This window comes from Vanessa tameamea, chromosome 17 (genome assembly GCF_037043105.1).
Source record: "Vanessa tameamea isolate UH-Manoa-2023 chromosome 17, ilVanTame1 primary haplotype, whole genome shotgun sequence".
In the NCBI taxonomy this organism is placed as follows: Eukaryota; Metazoa; Arthropoda; class Insecta; order Lepidoptera; family Nymphalidae; genus Vanessa; species Vanessa tameamea.
In genome coordinates this window covers 7055722-7076034 of record NC_087325.1, presented here as the reverse complement: position 1 = coordinate 7076034, position 20313 = coordinate 7055722, and the positions used below count along the sequence as shown (strand labels likewise).

Sequence of the window (20313 nt, the reverse complement as noted above, 5' to 3'; positions counted from 1 at the left end):
ATAAATTGCTATCTTGGATAAAACAAATGTTCGCCATTGTCGCGGTGAAATCTAAATTATGATAGCGCTCTTTGAATTATTATCCGGAAAAAATGAATAGTCGTGTGCTTTGTAGCGTGGCGCGAAGGTCATCAATTTATAAGGAGTACCACTTTGATATTTATTGATAGGCACCTTTTTAAATATTGACACAATTTTCATGAACATTTTGTATAGGATCTTTTTTATTTATATTGATTAATTTCATAGACTTTGAAGTCCTTTTTTTGTGGCCTCGTTACTCGATGTTCTCTCACCACCAAACACGAGATATAAACACAGATAAGTGAATAATGGAAATTTAAAGGTGTTTGCGTTTGGTTTGGTTTTTGGTTAGGAATTCCCGCTTAGCTCAGCTACCTACATGGTTATAGTTGGCACATATTGAAATATTGTTGCCACGAAATTGAAATTCGTCAATTTACCGTATTTACTCAAGCAATATTCACATTTCAATCATTCACACGGCCGATACTATTTGCATACAAAATTAACGAATTGCAAACCTCATTCAGTAAGGGCGGAAATTAGTTCGGAAATCAGCCACGAAACTTGGTTACGAAGCCGAAATGAAAATGCGGGTGAAGAGAGCAGCGTCTTTGCAACTTTACGAGTATATTACGGTATATTTTATATATATCTCAGCGTAAAATTGTAAATACTGTTAGATTATAATCTATCCGGCAAGATTGTAAACTGTTGAAAGTCTGCAAACCGTAACATATTACAATTTAAGGGGACTACATGAGCTAAATGCAAGTTTTATAATGCAAAAAAGTATATGATCCAATGCAGTAAACCAAATGAAAAAAAATATGATAATCTTCAGGATACATGCTAGTTATTTGTTATTTTGAAAACATGATGTAATTAAGATTTTAAATTAACATGGTTATTTTTATTACTAACAGTATCTAAAACGGGATATTTACCATGTTTTGTATTTTTATTTGGTGGAGCTCGATATTTCGACATTATTTACGAATGTCTTGTTCACGAGAACCCGTTATAGATACTGTTAGTAATGATGTAATTAATTTGGTACGATCGAAATAAATCACAAAGTTACCTCTACAAAAATCTTTTAACGTATAATAACTATACTTATATACATTCAATAATTCTGGTTTTTTGTCAGATTATTCTACAAGTAATATACTACTATAACCCTGTGTCACTTTTTTAGTAAAATCAATAGATTTTTTTTAAATCACATATTCTTATTTTCGAACAAAATGCGTACGCATGTGTGCGTAAACGCCGTGTACAGACATTGTCGGCCGAGGCCTGATGCTATACAGACGTGTCGATCTTTTCGTCGCATCATTACGTTACGAGATATTTTTTTGTAATTTTAATTGTAAATTCATTGTTTCATGTTTTCTTATAATAAATATTATTCTTTCTTGTAAATAAATATATTAAGTTAAAATAGTGTAGTAGTAATCAGGCATTTATTTTTTATTATATTATTTGTTATAAATTTTAATTGTGTAAATATGGGAAATAAAGTGAAACGCGTAAGGAAAACTAAAAATCTTTAATATAAATTAAGCGCCGAACATACATATGACCGATATTAAAAGGTAAGAGTATTTTATTAGTAAACATATATTTTTTTTTATATAATTTTGAATATTGAAAACATCTATTAGAAAAAATGTGCAATCAGGTCGCATAGAATCAGATTTTTCGAGCTATTTTTTAAATATAATCTATCGTATTTGGTCAAAGTGAGGAAAACATCAATTGAAAGTGTCTACATTCGATCCCCATGAACTCGAAGCAATATGATATTTTTCATTAAAAGTACTATAGGGCATATTTAGATACATATTTTTTAAATACATACTTTTATAATTAATAAAAATATAATTACTAACATATATTTATTTTTTACAGAATAAAGAAAGTCGAAAGTCGAAAACAATAACGGAAGCTATTTATATTGCGTAAGAGTTTAATTTTATCGATTTTGTTTATAATAGGAATTAAAGTTATGTATGAACTAATTTTAATAATAAAAAAAAGTAAAGTCGTAACAAAAAAAAAATGTAATTGTTGTGAACCAGAGAACTAGAATATTTAGAAGTGTCATTTGTACGTAATTCAAAAATTTTAATTTTTTTGTAACGTCCACCATATTGGATTGAATATGGCGGCAATTCATGAATCGTGCATTGTCATCGAGACTAAATATGTGTGCCAACTTTCAGCTCCATAGCTTCAGTGGAAGTGGGTGTAATATTGATTGCAAGATTCCAGGACATATGTACATACATTCATACATACAAGTGAAATAAAATAAAATATTTTAATAAAAAAATTAACACTAAATGTTTTTTTTTTTAGTACCAAATATAAATAAAAATATTTTAAGTTTAATTAAATCCGTTTAATTTTTTAATCATTTTCGAATAATAGTTAAAAGCAACATACAAATAATTCTAATATCCTATCTATTTTTATGAGGTTTATGATTAAACCTAGTATGATTAACCTAGTTTAGTTGGTTAGTTTTTTCTAGTAAATGTTTATATGTTTTTTTTTTAAATTGAATAAGTATATATTTTTTCTTTGTGAACCGATATTAATAAAACGAACAAACACTACGCTATATGTTACCCCACGGTTACTACGCTACAGATTTCGAACACTTACGATTTTCTTATATAAATAGATTAGCAAACTTTTATAAAATGTTAAAAATTGGTATGTTTTAATATTTAGTATAAGAACTAATTGTGGTATAATAAGAAAAAAAGGTTAAAACTAACTGTCTATTTTATTGTATACAAAATATAAATAAAAATATTGTTAGTTTAATTGAATCAGTTTTATTTTATAATCATTTGTTAACTAACATCGAAAGAAATAAAAACAATTCTGTTGTCCTATCTATTTTTTATGAGATTTAGGATTGATCTTACTTCGCTCGGTTTGGCGCCATCTATTAGAATATTCGGGCGTAACCTCGTTACCTCGCTTAACCCTTAGTTCACGGGCTTGCCGTTTTTGTCGATTTTGTAAGTGTGTGCGTGCGATTCTCAAGGGCACTTAGCTCTTGTAGTCCTCTTAACGCATAACGTCTCGGTGGATTATAATTTATCGAAGTTAAATTATGAAAAACTCTAAACAAACATTGTCAAAAGATTATAAATATTTATAATATATTTTATTTACTTCTTACTACTTACTTCTTACTAGTTCGACATTCGTCGAAATTCGTTTGAAATGTCGAACATTCGGTGCAAGGTTCGATTCACATTCAGTCTATCTCGAATTATAATCTATATTTATCACCGTTAATAGATAATATATAACGGCGTTTAGAATTTTACAGTCATAAACAAGTACCTATCTATATCATGTTCAAACAACAGACAGTCGAAACGCATAATTTTCACATTAATCTTATTTATGATAATATTTTATTATACGTTTAATAAATATTAATAAAATTATTTGTTTAGGCATTTTTGTAATCTGAAAACGATGCATTTTATAGAAACACGAAACGCAACCGTTATTCGTATAATTATTTATTTTTACGCTTTAAGTCAATTACAATAAGTACATATTTTATATGTGATTAACACTTAGGTTGAGTGTTAATGCTTTGTTTTACAATTTCTACGTTCATAAAAGATATAATTAAAATCAAAATCGTAATGTCGTGTTCTCTTAAGATAATTAAAAGTTAAAAATTACTTCTATAACTTAATAAATCGTAGATATTTTATATAACGCTTTAATTTATTTTTCATCACGACTTCGTTTTATGTCAAAGTTAGTTTACGATACGATAGTATGTTGGATAAATTCTAGTTTTTTTTTATGAAGGTGGGTCTTTTGCTACCTAATGCTTAGTGGTCAAGTCCACCCATAGACAATGTCGTAAAACATATAAACCACTTCTCCATACCATTAATGCGCGATCACCCGTGACATATATGGTGTTATGTCGCTTATGTTTGTAATTACACTGATTAACTCAATACATATCAGAACAGTAATGCAGAATTACTGGTGAGCTAGTGGTACCTACCCAGATGGGCTTTTCGAAGCTCTACCACCGGTGAAAACGTAAATAAAAAAAGTTTAGTCCATAAATGTTCCAATGTACCCAAAATTATCCTTTCTGTAAGTTGATAGAGTTCAAAAAAATACCTTTTATAAACGTGTTATATATTTTATTATAATCTAAATTAAATTATATTTGTTGTAGGTTAAAGATATTTGCAATGAGTTGGAGGTACGGGTTCTCTGCCACAAGATCCTTCAAAACGTATCAATACTGCTCGACGCAGACAGAGGCTCTCTATTCCTCGTGCAGGGCGAGAGAGCGTCCTCACCCCACCCACAAAATGGAAGGTATGTTTAGAATTCTAGTTTATTTTTTTCCTACAAAACATTTGTATATACATATATATGTATACATTCGGCTCGTGTAAATAAAATAACTATGGTTTAAAAATATTCAATACGGATTAAAGTGGAACACAATGTTTAAAATAGCTTTACCTTTGCCTAAGCAAATTGAAATTATGGATTTAAAAAAAAACTGAAATTAGATAACATAGATAATAAAGGCGTTGTATTCGTTGATTTTCACGTTGGGCATATAATTGTATGTATTCGAATAACATACCTATGTAATTTAATTGATGAATCTTAATATTTACTACCGAGTTTTTGCACGTTTCGGTGTACCTTTACTGTTTTCAGACGTGAAAGCGTAACAAACAAACAAGCTCAATTTTGCATTCATTATTATTTTTTCATGATACACATATATAGGCGGACAGTCAAATGAATCAACTGATGGTAAGTGGTCACCACCGCCCAAAGATATTAGCGCTGTAAGAAATATTAACCAATCCTTACATCGCCAAATTATATTATACTTATATATTTGTGTCAGTAGTTACTACTGTAACTACATTCATTTATTCTTTAAGCCGGAACAAAACAGTACTAGGTATTGCTGTTTGACGGTAGAATATCTGATGAGTGGGAGTAGACCTACTCCCATTCGTCAATTAGTATTTATCCCTTACTAATGTACTAAGGGATAAAGACTGAGATTGCTTTAATTATTACTTATTTAGTTCTAATTATATATCGCCTATTGCTGAGTGTTGGTATTGTGCCAATACTGAATGCAATAGCTTAGGGATTCAATAAATCCTGCGACTTTCATATTGCTAGACAAGCCGCATGTATACAGTTGAACTAATTAACCGTCAATATCTGTCTGTCAATCCACATTACAAAGCAACTTGATGGACTGAAATGAAATTCGAAATAACGATAGCTTGTATGGTCGTCGCATAATATGACATCTGGGATGAATTTACTTCGGAATTGACTTCTACCATTATCCTCGACAGCAACTCGAATTAAAATTTGTAAACCAAAAATTCTATTACCAAAACGTGCTTCCCCATGTAGATTGTTAAAAGTACTTTCGTATCGTCCCTTTATAAGTACACTTTGTTAACTAATCGTAAAGCTGTCCTTCCATGGATCGAGAAAAGCCAGCAATTAACTCAGATGTTTTTATTTTTGTTTTAAATTTCAGTTTATTCATTAATTACTTACAATTAAATATTACTTGCATAGAAAACAGGTAAGATTTAAGCGTACTGTTTTCAACAATGTTGTGTAGAATAATTTACAGTGTTTATATTTTTAATTTCGTCAATTTTAAGTGGCAAATAAAAATTTACAATTTTAATCTATGCGTATCAAAAATGCAAGTAAGTTTTTTATTATTAACAGCCAGTGAGATCCCGCTTTAGATACAAGGGATTTTTTTCCTACGTTCTACTTTATTATTAGGTACGGTACATTTTGTATGTTCAGATTTTTTATGCATATGTTTACCCTTATTTAACCCTCTAGTAACGGTTTTATAGCGGTAAAGGACTTTGACCTGTTCATTCGCAAATCTTACTCTAAATTATATTTAAGGTTTAATAAAATATATCTAAAAATGTAGGCGTGTTTTTAACCCACTTCTAAATAAGTAAAGATTTTTGATTGACCCCAATGTTTGTATGGTTCGCGATTTTTTTTATTATGTTATATACCTACTTATGATATAGCCTGTTCTAATTACTACTAAAGTAGGAATCATTAAATAACTGATTATTCTATATAGTTTATATAGTTGCTATATTCTTTAATATTTGATAAAATTTGTTTATAATAGGTAATATACGTGATATTGTAAATGAGTGTCTCGATTTCTAAAATCATATGTATGTATAAAAATAAAATATTATCCTAGCGTTATTTTAAATGTAACACGATCTTACTCTTTTGAATTAAGGAAGCGCTAGCGTAAAATAAAATTACAGTAAAGAAAAGAATTGAAAAAAAATCAACAGTATAACAGCCTCATAGAATCTCGCCTGGCGGTGGAAATTGGATGAATATTAATTAGACCTAGCCAATAAAAAAGAAAGAGTCTACAGACGTCCGAATCGAAATGAGAATTTGCACTTGACTGCAAGCCTTGGCTTGTAATCTGAATTTATTGCGTCCTATATAGTGTTACCATTTGATTTAAATAAAAATGTTTAATTTTACTTTAATTGTTATATTTATGTCCAACATTTAAGTAATAATACATAGTCACCGTCATAATTATCTTAAAAACTCAAATGGATATTTTTCGATGGTTGCACTGCTTTTTTTATCCGCTAGAAAATATTGTGCTAAACGATAGAGTAGACTTACAATCAACCAGGCTAGATTACGTAACGTCAGCATTACTGTCATTGACTTTTGTTGGTGGTGATGCTGCACTTAGCGCTTTAATCTCTTTTGGTAGCCGTTCGAGAATAGGTGGTTATATATTACTTTTCGAAAACCACACCGCATTTATTCATAATATTACATATAAACAAGATACACGATTCGATATAATTCAACATCCTATAGGCTGTGCGACGTAATAATTTATTTGAAATAAACAAAACTCGTTCACAACAGTGTACTATCTGAACACAACATTGAATTATGAATTAATACACAAACCGTATTCAAGAATACCAATGAATAAAATTACATAGTAATTTATTATAACCACGAGCTCATTGAACATACCCTTAATAAATGGACACCCGGAGTTAGAACGAGTTTACAGTCGCTCTAAAGATGCATTAGGTGCCCTAGGTGTTTTCTATAGGTGATTTCATTTCCTTCACGTCGCCTCATTGTCGGTGTACATTATGAGATTTCCCCTAGACATTGAACGGTGCATGTTTTGATTTTATTATTTCTATTTCACACCGGCTGAATATTTTAACATTGTTTCTAAGGGACAATAGTTGCGTAAATATTACGTGCACTACGAATATAAAAAACAATTTCGTACTTGAGAGCGTGGATATTGAAGTAGAGCAGTTGTCAAAGAATTTTTATTTATTGTATAATCATATCTGCCATAGTTTATGAGAGCCGAGATGGCCCAGTGGTTAGAACGCGTGCATCTTAACCGATGATTTCGGGTTCAAACCCAGGCAGGCACCACTGAATTTTCATGTGCTTAATTTGTGTTTATAATTCATCTCGTGCTCGGCGGTGAAGGAAAACATCGTGAGGAAACCTGCATGTGTCTAATTTCAACGAAATTCTGCCACATGTGTATTCCACCAACCAGCATTGGAGCAGCGTGGTGGAATATGCTCCAAACCTTCTCCTCAAAGAGAGAGGAGGCCTTAGCTCAGCAGTTGGAAATTTACAGGCTGCTAATGTAATGTAATAATCATATAATCTTTATCAACATCTAATAATTCGGTGTAATTCGTTCCCGATCAGAAATATAAAGATTTTGATCCCTTCAAATAATATTATCTTCCGTAGTAAACCATTTGAAATGATTTCCCATACAAAGACAATGCGTTTCCGTTTTATTGTACGTGCATTTTTACGTCGTTGGTTTACTTTTAACATAATTTAACAGAATTTAAGGTTGGACCTTAGTTATAAAAAAAATATCTAAAAGTAATATCAGGCGTAAATATTACAAGTGAAAATGGACCTGTAATGCAATTGAAATTTAACAAGCCACAAAATTAAATGAACGATTTCCCAATGAATTTGTGTCAATGTGTGTTTATTAGACTACAAGAAACAAAACAAGATCTGGTTTTAGATTTCGACCTGAATTTTAAATTAGACTAAAACACAGGCACATATCTGACTACTGTATAAACAAACTCACATTCTAATTACGAAAACAAACTAACTTTAAACAGACAATTTAGTGTATGTGTATAAAAAAAATAAAAAAGTTTTTGTATATTTTTGATTTAAAATATCGCATCTGCTTCAAGTTTAATTTGAATTTTATTAATTATTTTTAATTATTAATCAATTATTATTAATTTTTGCCAATAATGTCCTTTATAAGAATCTATCACAACAACCAATACTTAAATTATTTTTTTCAAACCTTATATTTTATCTACGTCATAAGATGAAGTTCTCTTAAATATTATTACCAGATTTTCACAAGTGCTTAATTTGTGTTTTCATCTTGAGTTTTGCCATAAAGGAAAACATCTTGAGGAAACCTGCATATTTATCAAGAACGCCTGAGCTGTATATATACTCGCTGTTACAATCAACGTTGCTAAGCTCTAAACCCATATCCTTAATAATAAAAGGGCTTTTTGAGTACAAACAGGCTGTGACATTACATACATTTGAAATATAGTGTGTACATAATACGATACAAGTAGCCTCGTAAACCTTCCACGAAATATTTACAGATTTTTCTCCGCTCTGCCATTTTTTTCCATTTCATCTTGCTCAAAATATCTCTTTGAAGTATCTTTTCAGTGCCTATTTTTAGAGCGTATTCGAACTCTTCCGCGCCTTTAACAAAAGAATATCTATGATGTCGGTGTCACGTAAAAAAAAAAATGTTTATTATAAAAAAAAAAAGCATTGGAATCGATGTTAAATTGCTTCTTATTTTAAATAAATGGTATATAAGCGTTTCGTAACTTTTAATGTGTTTTCGTTTAAATCTATATACAGGGTTTTTGGTAATTCGACGTAATCCCGTTAGGAGGTGATAGGGGTGACTATTTGCGATAATTTTAACCCCCATATGCATATTTCAAAAGTGAAACATTTTTGAGTTATCACGTTTTTTAGATTTTTTCAAAATAAGTCAAAATTGCAACTTCTAAAATTTATTTAAAAAAATAGTTTTGATTAAAATCTACTTTTTTCTTCTGATTTATAAAAACGATTAAAATATCTTGGTTATATATTATTAGAGAACCAAAAAGTGTATAATAATTTAATATTTATGTTGTAAATAAAATATAGTTATATGTCATTTTTGTCATTTCCAAACTTCAAATGAAACATAAATAGTTATCTTAACACAGCAAATCGATCGAAATAAAAAGTTACGTCATATCCTATGGAGGAGAAAAAATCCCCTCGTGGCTGTCCGTGAATCGTTTTAGTGGACCTTTTACATTATTAGACCGTGACAAAAGAGAAAAATCGGAAGTCCAGTAGACTCGTCCAATGCCCTACATCCGCCGTGGCTCACACACTTTATGATCTAGCGGTGGCGTATGCCTGTCACATTTATTTTCATGGTTACTCCGAGCAGTGAAATATAAAGTAAACGAGCTTGCCGAGATTTTTTGTCAACCATTCAGCTATCGTATGAAGGATAAGTTAAGGATATATTACATTCATTTGTCTAAATGTTAAATTAACCGAATATTTACTTGATTTCATATAGAATTAGAAATATAAATAGGTGAAATGTACCTCGAGCGATTTTCAATAATTATAATTTAAACCTTATATTTAGTGTTATAAGCTTGAAATCATCATTTAAAATACAGTATAGTATTATATATTTTGAAAATTAGGTGCCTAGTTTACTTTACTACTCTCAATATTAATGTGAATGCAATAGGACATTTGAATGAAATGTCTGTTTTTAACATTATTCAGAAGACGATCGAACAAAGTAGTTGTCTTAACACGTACTCGTATTATGACACGTCCTTGCTTTAGGACTTCATGATATGTGGACCATACATGGATGTGTATGTAATTGTTATTAGTATGTTTCTTACTAATAATACAAATGTGAGAGAATGTTTGTATGGAAGTTAGTACGAAAACTCTCTTGTGAATTTTGATATAAGAATCGAATAATTTAACGCGTGCGCCATCTAACTCTTACCGGTCTTGTCGTTTTATCTTGCTATTGGATTATGACAGTAAGGAAATAAACAGTACACTTCTGTCAATGCACACACTTTGGATTGTAAAAATGGCCGCCGCAGGCGAAATCGGTCATCGTTATCAGATATCGTAGCCCACACGCTTTGCTAAACGTAATTTAAGTTAGTAAAATTACATTCCGTGACAATTAAATCACCCGTAAATTTCATTTAAATCCTTCCAGCGATACCTTATTTTGGGCGATGTGACTCACGTACGAAAAATTCACATTTGTAATTTTAGTAACGTACTTATATATTGAGCCCGTACAGTCCCAGAGATATTTCGCGGAAGATATCGAATTAACACGGCTAATTTTTCATGCGATTGTTTAAATTATTCATCCCGAGTGTGGCAGTGATGGGCAATATCGTGAGGATTCCTCGCTCCGCACTGGAACAGCGTGTTGGAATTAACTCTAACCATTCAAAAATACAATTTTTAAGTTGCGGTCTTCTTCGACTGAGGTATGTTATGTATTCAGTTCAAGAACATGTGATGTATTATTTTTAGGTGACTTCAAAAAAGGCGAAGCAATAACTCCGTCACATATTATTATGTTGGTAAAATTACTTATTTGTTCGAAAGAGGTTTTTTTCTGAAATAATGCCATTTACATTTCGTGAAGATCTATTGATGGGTTTCAGAGACAGACATAGGAACTCTTTAATAAATGCCAGGGAAATTACCGCGAATGTTGCTATTGAAAAAACTTCTATCGACTAAAATGTTGTAAAATTAAACCCTGCACTGCGGATGTACAAGAAATCATGGATTCTCGGATGTGTTTCGACGTTTTTTTTCGTTATTATTTTCTTCCCCACATTTTATTGATGATCTTTGGCCGTAATCCAAGTTACTTAACTAATCTATGTTTATCGTTCGGGTCGGGCAAGAGGTTTCACCACCGTAATCTGTCTCCGGTTACACACTCCATTTAACCATAGCAGTGTACGATATCATGTACTAACGTGTACGATTTGTGGTTTTACATTAGAGTATTTGCCTCTGTGACCGGAGATTGTTTGTTATGTAAAGTACTTTTGTGCGCTACATATTTTGTTGTGACTTAAAGAGTACCCAACGACTTTAATGTACGATATATAACTTTATTTGGATTTGTTTTGTAACAGTTATAACAAGAGAGATTTAGTCATTTGTATTATTGTAAAGAGTAAGCTTATTTAAATGTTTCGCCGTTAAGCCTAGGGCCTATTTTCCTCTTTAGAAGATAATCCATATTCCACCTATAGCCACACACATATAACCTTCCTCACTTATTTTCTGACATTGCCGAGCAAATTTCCTCAAATCTAAGGCAATTTAAGCAAAAAACACAACGAGTTTTTACTTAACTTTTTATTTGAACACATAACCTGTTTTTAAGATCCTCGTTTTATCCACTGGGCCATCACGGTTCTTTTACAAACGAAAATTATAGCATTAATATCCATAAGATTGAATACTATTTTATTATATAAGTTTAAATTGCATAATGTGCGGACTATTTTCAATGCTGAGCCCACAAACTCAATGGTCCGAAAGTTTTTATTGAAATTCATGTGTTTGAATTCATCTTGCTAGTTGCAACTTGGCAACTTTCAAACTAACAGCTGCACCAAAAAATATAAGATAAAATTTGCACTTTCAAATTCTAAAACTAACTGGTAGAGAGCTGATTACGATTGTATGATTTATTTCTAAATCTATAATATTAAGGAGAAGACGTGTTTTCTGTAAATGAAGCATTGAAAAATCTACCAACCATACATACATAAAACTTACACCAGAGGGTAAAGCGCGCTTCGAAGAAGGTTTCAGTAGTATTATTAGATAAGTATTTTATTCCGTCTTAAATTTGACAATTGACGTGAAAAATATAAATTTAATTTTCTCGTAAAAATACAATCTAATTGTAATTACAAATATAATAAATAATACTTTTAAATACGTATTAATATGAAGGAGTCATATTGATTGATATTGGAAAATTCGAAAAGTTGAAAGCGCTTTGATAAAACCTATAAATTAAAAAGTAGAGACATTTCAATATAGATTGCTTTTAATTTAGGCCTCTTCACAGATATATCATAACGTTTTGGAATCGGACATTTTATTTTGGTTCAAAAATTTATTTGCCTTCAATAAATATACATATATCAATTACTGTTCGTTAGGCGTCAATTTAAATAATATTTTTAATCTGTGTCTATTATATTTAAAAGACTTCTTTAACAAATTTCATTATAAATGTCTTCGTTCGAGCGTGATTGATAAACAAACATCCGAATACACAAACTTTATTAATAAGATGTAAAGAAAATAGATAAATCTTGATATTTTGTCAAACTTTTATTTTATACTAGCTGTGCCCGCGACTTCGTGCGCGTTTGAATTTAACAAATGAGTTATTGTTGTAGCCTAAGTTACTCCTTATTACATCAGCTATCTACCAATGAAAGTCCCGTCAAAATCGGCTCAGCCGTTCCAGAAATTAGGCGGAACAGAGAGAGAGACAGACAAATATTGAAAAAAATAAAATGTTATTTTGGTATATTTACCGTGTATACAAACATATGCATCTAGTAAAAAGCGGTTATTTTATTATTACAAACAAACACTCCAATTTTATTATATGTATAGATTTTATTAAAGGAATAGCAGAGGCAAATATATTTCCTTATAAATACTTAAAAGATATTGTATTTATAATTCGTATAAACTAATATAATTAACCGTCCTCAGTGCGATATAACCACTGACGAGAGAAGTATTTTCGTTATAATAAACAGTTAACAGACACGATCTCTGGAATACGGTGTCGCAAATGTCTTAGACATCTACAAGGTCGGATAGTACAAATAAAGGGCACTTCGCTGACCTAATATTTGGGAAGGATTATTTCGTGTATTATTTTTGTTGGACCATATTTTTTTTAACAAATATATATATTTTAAGGACACCTAGTCCGTGCCGACTTATTATATTCTATATATATATATATTTAAATAAATGTCATACGTCACGTGAAACAATACGATAAATAATAATACGTTTCGTTGAGGAGTAGTGACATACAATATTAATGATATACATTTGAATATTAAAATTATGTAATTAATTGTAGTTATAAACTTTATATAATATTTTATAATATATTAAATGCATTTCGAATGGATTCATTTAATAGTTTTATAACAAAGTTTTCCATTGCATTATAGTATGTAAGCATAGAAATATTTTCATTCATTCATTCAATGACGTCAGCCAGATCACAATGAGGCGTGCCAGGCATATCGCCTCGTGTTCACTGCTCAGTGTTGTGCCTCTAGGGCAGTGATTCCCAAAGTGGTCCAGATGGACCCCCAAGGGTCCACGGGAGACTTGCTGGGGGTCTACGTAGGCGTGAATAAAAAATGAGGGTCCATAAGATGTTGATGGGGGTCCACGAAAATGTATCTGCTTTTGATAGTAAAGAGCAAAAATGTAAGCATAGTTTTTATAAGGGCCTACCTACATTGTTTTAAGTACCTAACTAAGCAGATAATATTTTAATAAGGCAAGCGACTGTTACTTGTCCAAACTTGCGTATTCGATATTACGTACAATTTCGTGTACAGACTTGCAAAGCGCTATCCGCCCGACAATGCTTAATGCTTGTTCAGACATGAACTTGATCACCACTGTAAATACTTGATGCCAAAGGTACCTACCTTTTTTTTCTGAAATACTCGTAGGGTTACTAAGGATAAAATTAAAAGCACCAATATTAAACAAATAATAAAATATCAAATAATAAATTTAGTTCATATTTTAGTGTTTCTATCAAACTGTGGTTACGGACACATGCCAATAGGTGGTCCACGAGAAAAATAAGTTTGGGAACTACTGCTCTAGGGTATTACGCCTCGCGTATCAATTTCACAACAATTAATACAAATTACGCCTCTTAAATACGTCAGCCAGTTTTATATTTTCGACGTCGAACGAATTTCAACTGTCAAGTAAATTATATTAAATTTTCAGTGAATATTTGATTTGATTTCAAAATAAATTCTTAATATATACAATTTTGAAATCTTCGTACAATAAACGCATTATTGAAAAATATACTAAATCATCGTAGAATAACAACTTAATGTTTACGTAGAAAATTCATCGCTATTTTAAGCTTATAACTAATAATCACTCAAAACTATTTTCAGGGCTCTTTGTTTTGCTTCTGTTAATATAGTTTGCTTTAGGTATTATTGCTTCATTTAATTCCTATTATTCAGTCTATTAAAATAAATTTACTGACGGGAATACTTACAGGTACCTATTTGTGACAAAAACATTGCGTATTCATATTGTTTTACATTTATCTGTAACCATAGAAATAATATAAAAACCGAAGCTACTCTCAAGGTACGTCCATACACTAATTTAATATTGTTGTGCCTACTATATATGTATATCAATATATCTTTCAGGAAAGCTATTTTGAAAATCGAATATTTTCAGTTCAAAGATTAGCTATCGTAAGGACGTCCACAGAGAGCATTTCGTTTCATACTACGTAATGATATTCATACGCGTGTGTTTTCCAAATCAAATGAATCGTACCACGTTGTCGTATCAAGCGGGTGAGTCATTGAATATAAGCGTAGATAAACAAGTCGCATCCTTGGCTTCGTTTACTGGCATTATTATTAGTCTAAGCACAGCACCAGTTGGTATTGTATTTTGTATACAAACATTAGATGATCGGTTTTTTTAATCGATTACATTTCGTTTCCGATAGGATTTTTAGATTAAATAACCCTTGAATGTAAAACAAAGACACTTCAATGGTTTTGTTTACTGGTATTAAAATGAGTTCGGAGTTGAAGTTCAAGAACGTCACTAACTCTATCACAATTTGTTTTGAATAATTTGTAGCAATAGATTTAGTTTATCAATTCAAAGATCGATTTCAAATTAATTATGTGTGTCGTCGATATTATTTTTATCGATTCATGTAATCGATTTGACTTTTTGGATGTTATGTTTACAGCCGTGATTTATTGTTTATTGTATTTGCTTGTTAATATTGAAAGTCTAAGCGTTAAGGAGAATGATATAATCAGATATTGTTTTTTATTTATATATATTTTTAACACTAAAAACTAAACGGTATCTTTTGAATACATAGATTGTAACTACTTATAGAGGTAGTAGATGAACACAATTAAGGTTACGTTAATTAGGTTACGATTTTAGTTTCTATAATGTAATGCACACTCATTTAGTTTTGGTATTTATTGCAAATGATGTCAATAAATTGAGTTTCTAATTTTATTATAAAATAATAAAAAAAAGATAATAGTAAAAATAAGATTTGGTCAAGAAAATGTGATATTCTTGTTACGAATTATCTGTTTAGGGTTTTAAAATATAACTGAGAATTACTGATAATTAATCTTAGTTACATTTAGGATGAACGTTTACAAATAACGTATCTATACATGTATATTAGGAAACATTTCTTATTGTAGTACCTTATTGTAATACTTAAGTTTCGGGGATGTTTTGAGTATATAATATTAATGTTAAGTAGCACTGCTTCGTATTTTCACTCACTTTAAATTGAGACTATTGACAAGACAAGCCTCATTTACATTTTCTTGTGAAATGTTTACTTAAATTTTTGGCTTCTAATTAACGTATGTTTTTATGTAGCTAGGTAGTAACAAATTAGAGTAATGTACATCCCCAGCTCCAGCATCCCGCCTTTATATTATTATTCACCGTTAGCGCACTGCACCAGTTGCGACGTTGTAATTATTGTTCACGGATCATTAACATTACAATCGCCTTTTTATTAATCCGTTCGAAAATAGCTGAGAAAATTCTTAAGTGTAAATTTTTTAATTTAAAAAAAATACGAGATTGCATTTCACGTGAATATATTTCTCGTTATAATATGCGTACAATCTCGCCGTTGTAGTTTTAGCAATTAAATTTTCATATTTCATATTATCCTTAGACCAACACAAGTTAACTTGTGTTAGATTTGTATTAACTTCATTACTTTGCGAAAAAGATCTTTATCTTTCAGATAAAGATTATTTCTTATATATGTATATATATGCGTATAATCACTTAACCGCATAAGAGTAGCGTGCTACAAAGTCCAAGCCTTATCTTTAAGAGGAGGAAATGGTTGAAAGTAACAAAATATATTTATAGATAAATATTTTTAATAATATAATATAAGGTACATATTTAAATAAATTAATATTCAGTATGAAACTTAATATGGTGTTTAAGTTACTAATATTTCATATTAGATTTTAAAGTATACGTTTGTATAGCGGGATGTATTCATTCATCCATAAATTAATTCCTAAAGGTATACAGTAAAGAGGACGTGGGACAGTCACGTTGCAATGGTAATTAATAAAAGGCAAGGTGGTCGCTCACATCAGTCACCGCCAGCGGCTGATCAGCCTCCCACTTCACAACACTTCACACCCAACAATGTTGCAGCTGCATTTGATTTGGGTCTTAGTAAATACATTTAAATTATTTTTTATTTAATTATTTATATCTTAGATATAGTTTTTATTTAAAAATATATTTGTTAATTATATACACACACAATAATTCGCTATCTCACTTTTAAAAAATATACGCGATGCGCAAGTATGTTAAAAAGTATTTATGTAATTGTCATTATAGTAAGTAGGTATTTAGATGTATTCAATATTATAAAAACAAAAATATTTAATAAATAACAATAATTATTTTTGCCAAGGTCCGTAACATTATATCTTTTTCTCCTTAATTAATTTTGTGTTTTTTTATTTTTATATATTTTTAATTAAGGCTAGGCTAACATCTATTTCTATTTAAGCTTGCTCGAATTTGTAAAAAAATAAATCGATTTATCAATTATATTTTTAATTATAAGAGTAATGTTATAGATTTATGACATAGGATTTCATTTCTTTGTAGTATACAATAAAATGTATTCATTCATTTATTCAATGACGTCAGCGTTACTCTATTCCGCTTGGCAAATCTCTTCTCCCCGTTAAGGAGGTAGATTTGGAGCTTAATCCGCAAGATATACATGACTCAGAATTACTTCCCGTATGCGAGTTTCTCGCGATGTTTTCTTTCACCGTCGAGTGCAAGATGAATTGCAAACATAAATTTAGAATTTCAAATAATCCCTGGTTTTTCCTCAAATATAAATCCGCTAACTTCTTTAAAAATATACGTTCTAAACTTTCTCTACATAGCATAAAATAAAGACGCTTCGCGACCTCTGTACGATTAGATATTTTAAATTACTCTGCGGATTCTAATGCGATTTTCATCGTGTGATTGAAGAGGAAGGTTTATATACCTATGTATATATTAATAAATGCATGTTATAGTAGAGAAAAGAAAATTTCAACTTTCCTAGCCGGAAAAACAACTAGATTTTTTCTTTTTATGTTTGTTCAAAATCTAAAATTTGTGTATAGAACTCCATTATAACCCAACTTCGTACGGGTTAAATAAGATATATACCTTATAAATGAATCCTGGAATACGATTGCTACGCCTACTGAAAGCAATCTAATCGCGAGAAAAATATACGTGAATGTTTAGATGTTACCCCATCTCGTTATAACTACCCTCCACGTCAAATTATTATCGACTTACATTAGCATGAGCGAGTGGCTCTCGTGCATACAAGATCTTTGATGTCTCACGAACATGACGACGACGAAAAAATACAAATTAGACTAGTCAAGTTTATTTTATTAAAAAATTATTAATCCAACGTAAAGTGTTGCGCCTTCGTGAGTGAATAGTTCTGTATTCTAAAGAGTGGTATTTTTTTATTTAATGTAGGCGGATGAGCAACTGGGCCACCAGATGGTAAGTGGTCACTACCATAGGCAATGGCGCTCTAGAAAATATTAACCATTTCTTACATCGCCAATACGCTACCAAATTTGGGAACTAAGATGTTATGAGTTACACTGGCTCAATCACGCTTCAAACCGAAACACAAAAATACTGGGTAATGCTATTTGGCGGTAGAATATCTGTTGAGTGGGTGGTATCTACCCAGAAGGGCTGGCACTTAGCCCTACCACCAAGTATACATATTAGTCTTTACTTCTATTAGGTCTATTATCTATAGGCGAATATTACTGATCATTTTTTGTTTGTGCATGCCATGACGAAGAAGACAGGCAATCTTTATCGTCTGCCTTTAAGGATTTATATTAAAATTATAAAAAAATCGTTCGCGTCCGTAGAGAATTCAAATACCTATTGTAATTTTATAATTCTTATAAAAGATTGTTATGACTAAACCTTCTCAATTATTATAACCTTCATCCTTATGAGATAAAGGGTTATTGACATTTGAGTTTGAAATGATTTCATAGAGCATATATCATTCAATAATAGCATATTTATCAAATTATTTGTCAAATAAAAGATCATCACTATTAGGTATACGAGAGTATATATTTTTTTATAATAATTAATAATAATATATCTAGAGGTGTGTATATGTGCTTTTGGTGTATGTTTCTTATATTTTTAATGTGCCTACATTTCTTTATTAGTCCTTTTCAACTTTTTTATAATATATAAGCGACAACAGATATGATCTTGGCTTGAAACTCTTCATAAGTAATATATTTTCAACGTTAATTTATGTTTATGGTACATATATTTTGCATATATGTATATTCATAATTAATAATAATCTGAAAAAAGCAGCCGGGAGTAAAAATAGAGATGAGACCAAATCAATGAGACGATGGATAGATAAATGAAAATGTATTTAAGTTTAGATAAGGGAATATGCTATTTAAATACTGACAGGAACTGAATGGTCTTATGTAGCCTGATTTTTTAACTATCTAATGACACGATTGAAACATTAATTTTATTAATTTATATTTAAATATTGGACAACATCACATACATTACTCGGATCCCAATGTAAGTAGCTAGAGCACTTGTGTTATGGAAAATCAGAAGTAACGACGGTACCACATACACCCAGACCTAAGATAACATAGAAAACTAATGAAATTTTTCTACATTGACTCGGCCGGGAATCGAACCCGGGACCTCGGAGTGGCGTACCCATGAAAACCGGTGTACACACTACTCCACCACGGAGGTCGTCAAATTCGTATTTCTTAGTCCATGACAGACATTATAATCGATTTAATCGTTAATCTATTTTTAGGTTCATAAAAATCGTTGAATCGACTTCGTATAAATCAAACGTTTAACTACGTTTATCACTAGATTATTATGTATAAATTAATATTAATGACCCAATATAAAAAGTCAGATACAGTTATTTTAATCTTAATATTTATCCGGGTATATTGATTATTATCTACGTCTATCAAGTTACAATGCCGTATCGATATTTACAGTTGAATATTTTATCAAATTAATGATGTTAGATTTACTGCAACGGAATATTGTGTAATATTTCTCGCATTCACTAAGTCAAGTAATTGATCGAGCGTTTCCAATGGTCTCTCTCCACGCTTAAGGTCACGGACGAATGTAATGGAGGCTGTGGTGGGGACGGAAATCACGTCTAAATAGAAAAGTCTTGCGTTGAAGTTAAGAGAAAGAAAAATAACTTAATTGAAAATAATATCTCGAAAGCCGAAGTTTATGTTTATATTGAAACTGTCAAATTATTATCAGATTGAATGGTAACATTTTTCGCTTTTTTTACATTAAAATTGTTATAAGTACATGTAAGCAGTATATGAATATATCCGTAGCACTCACACATATGTTAATACAGTTAACCATAGTCGTGTAATTCCTTATTTGGTCATGCTAAATTAACATTGTCGTATTAAAATGCTTGAATTACCGATGACCCAATTAAATAAATATAGAAATAAAAACGATAGCATGTAATTCCGATTTAAACCCGAGAAAATATTAAATATTCACTGAATTGCAGAAAGCTAAATAAATACT

At 30.6% G+C, this 20313-nt stretch overlaps 1 protein-coding gene across 8 annotated transcripts in view; it reads left to right on the top strand.

Moving 5' to 3' along the window:
- Positions 1–20313, top strand: part of Pde11 (Phosphodiesterase 11) — a 231852-nt gene that overhangs the window by 160494 nt on the left and 51045 nt on the right. For all 8 annotated transcript variants that reach the window (XM_026640190.2, XM_026640188.2, XM_026640189.2 and 5 more), the window contains one exon: positions 4268–4413. In XM_026640190.2, coding sequence (XP_026495975.2) covers positions 4268–4413 — 146 coding nt within the window. The remainder of the gene's footprint in view (positions 1–4267; positions 4414–20313) is intronic.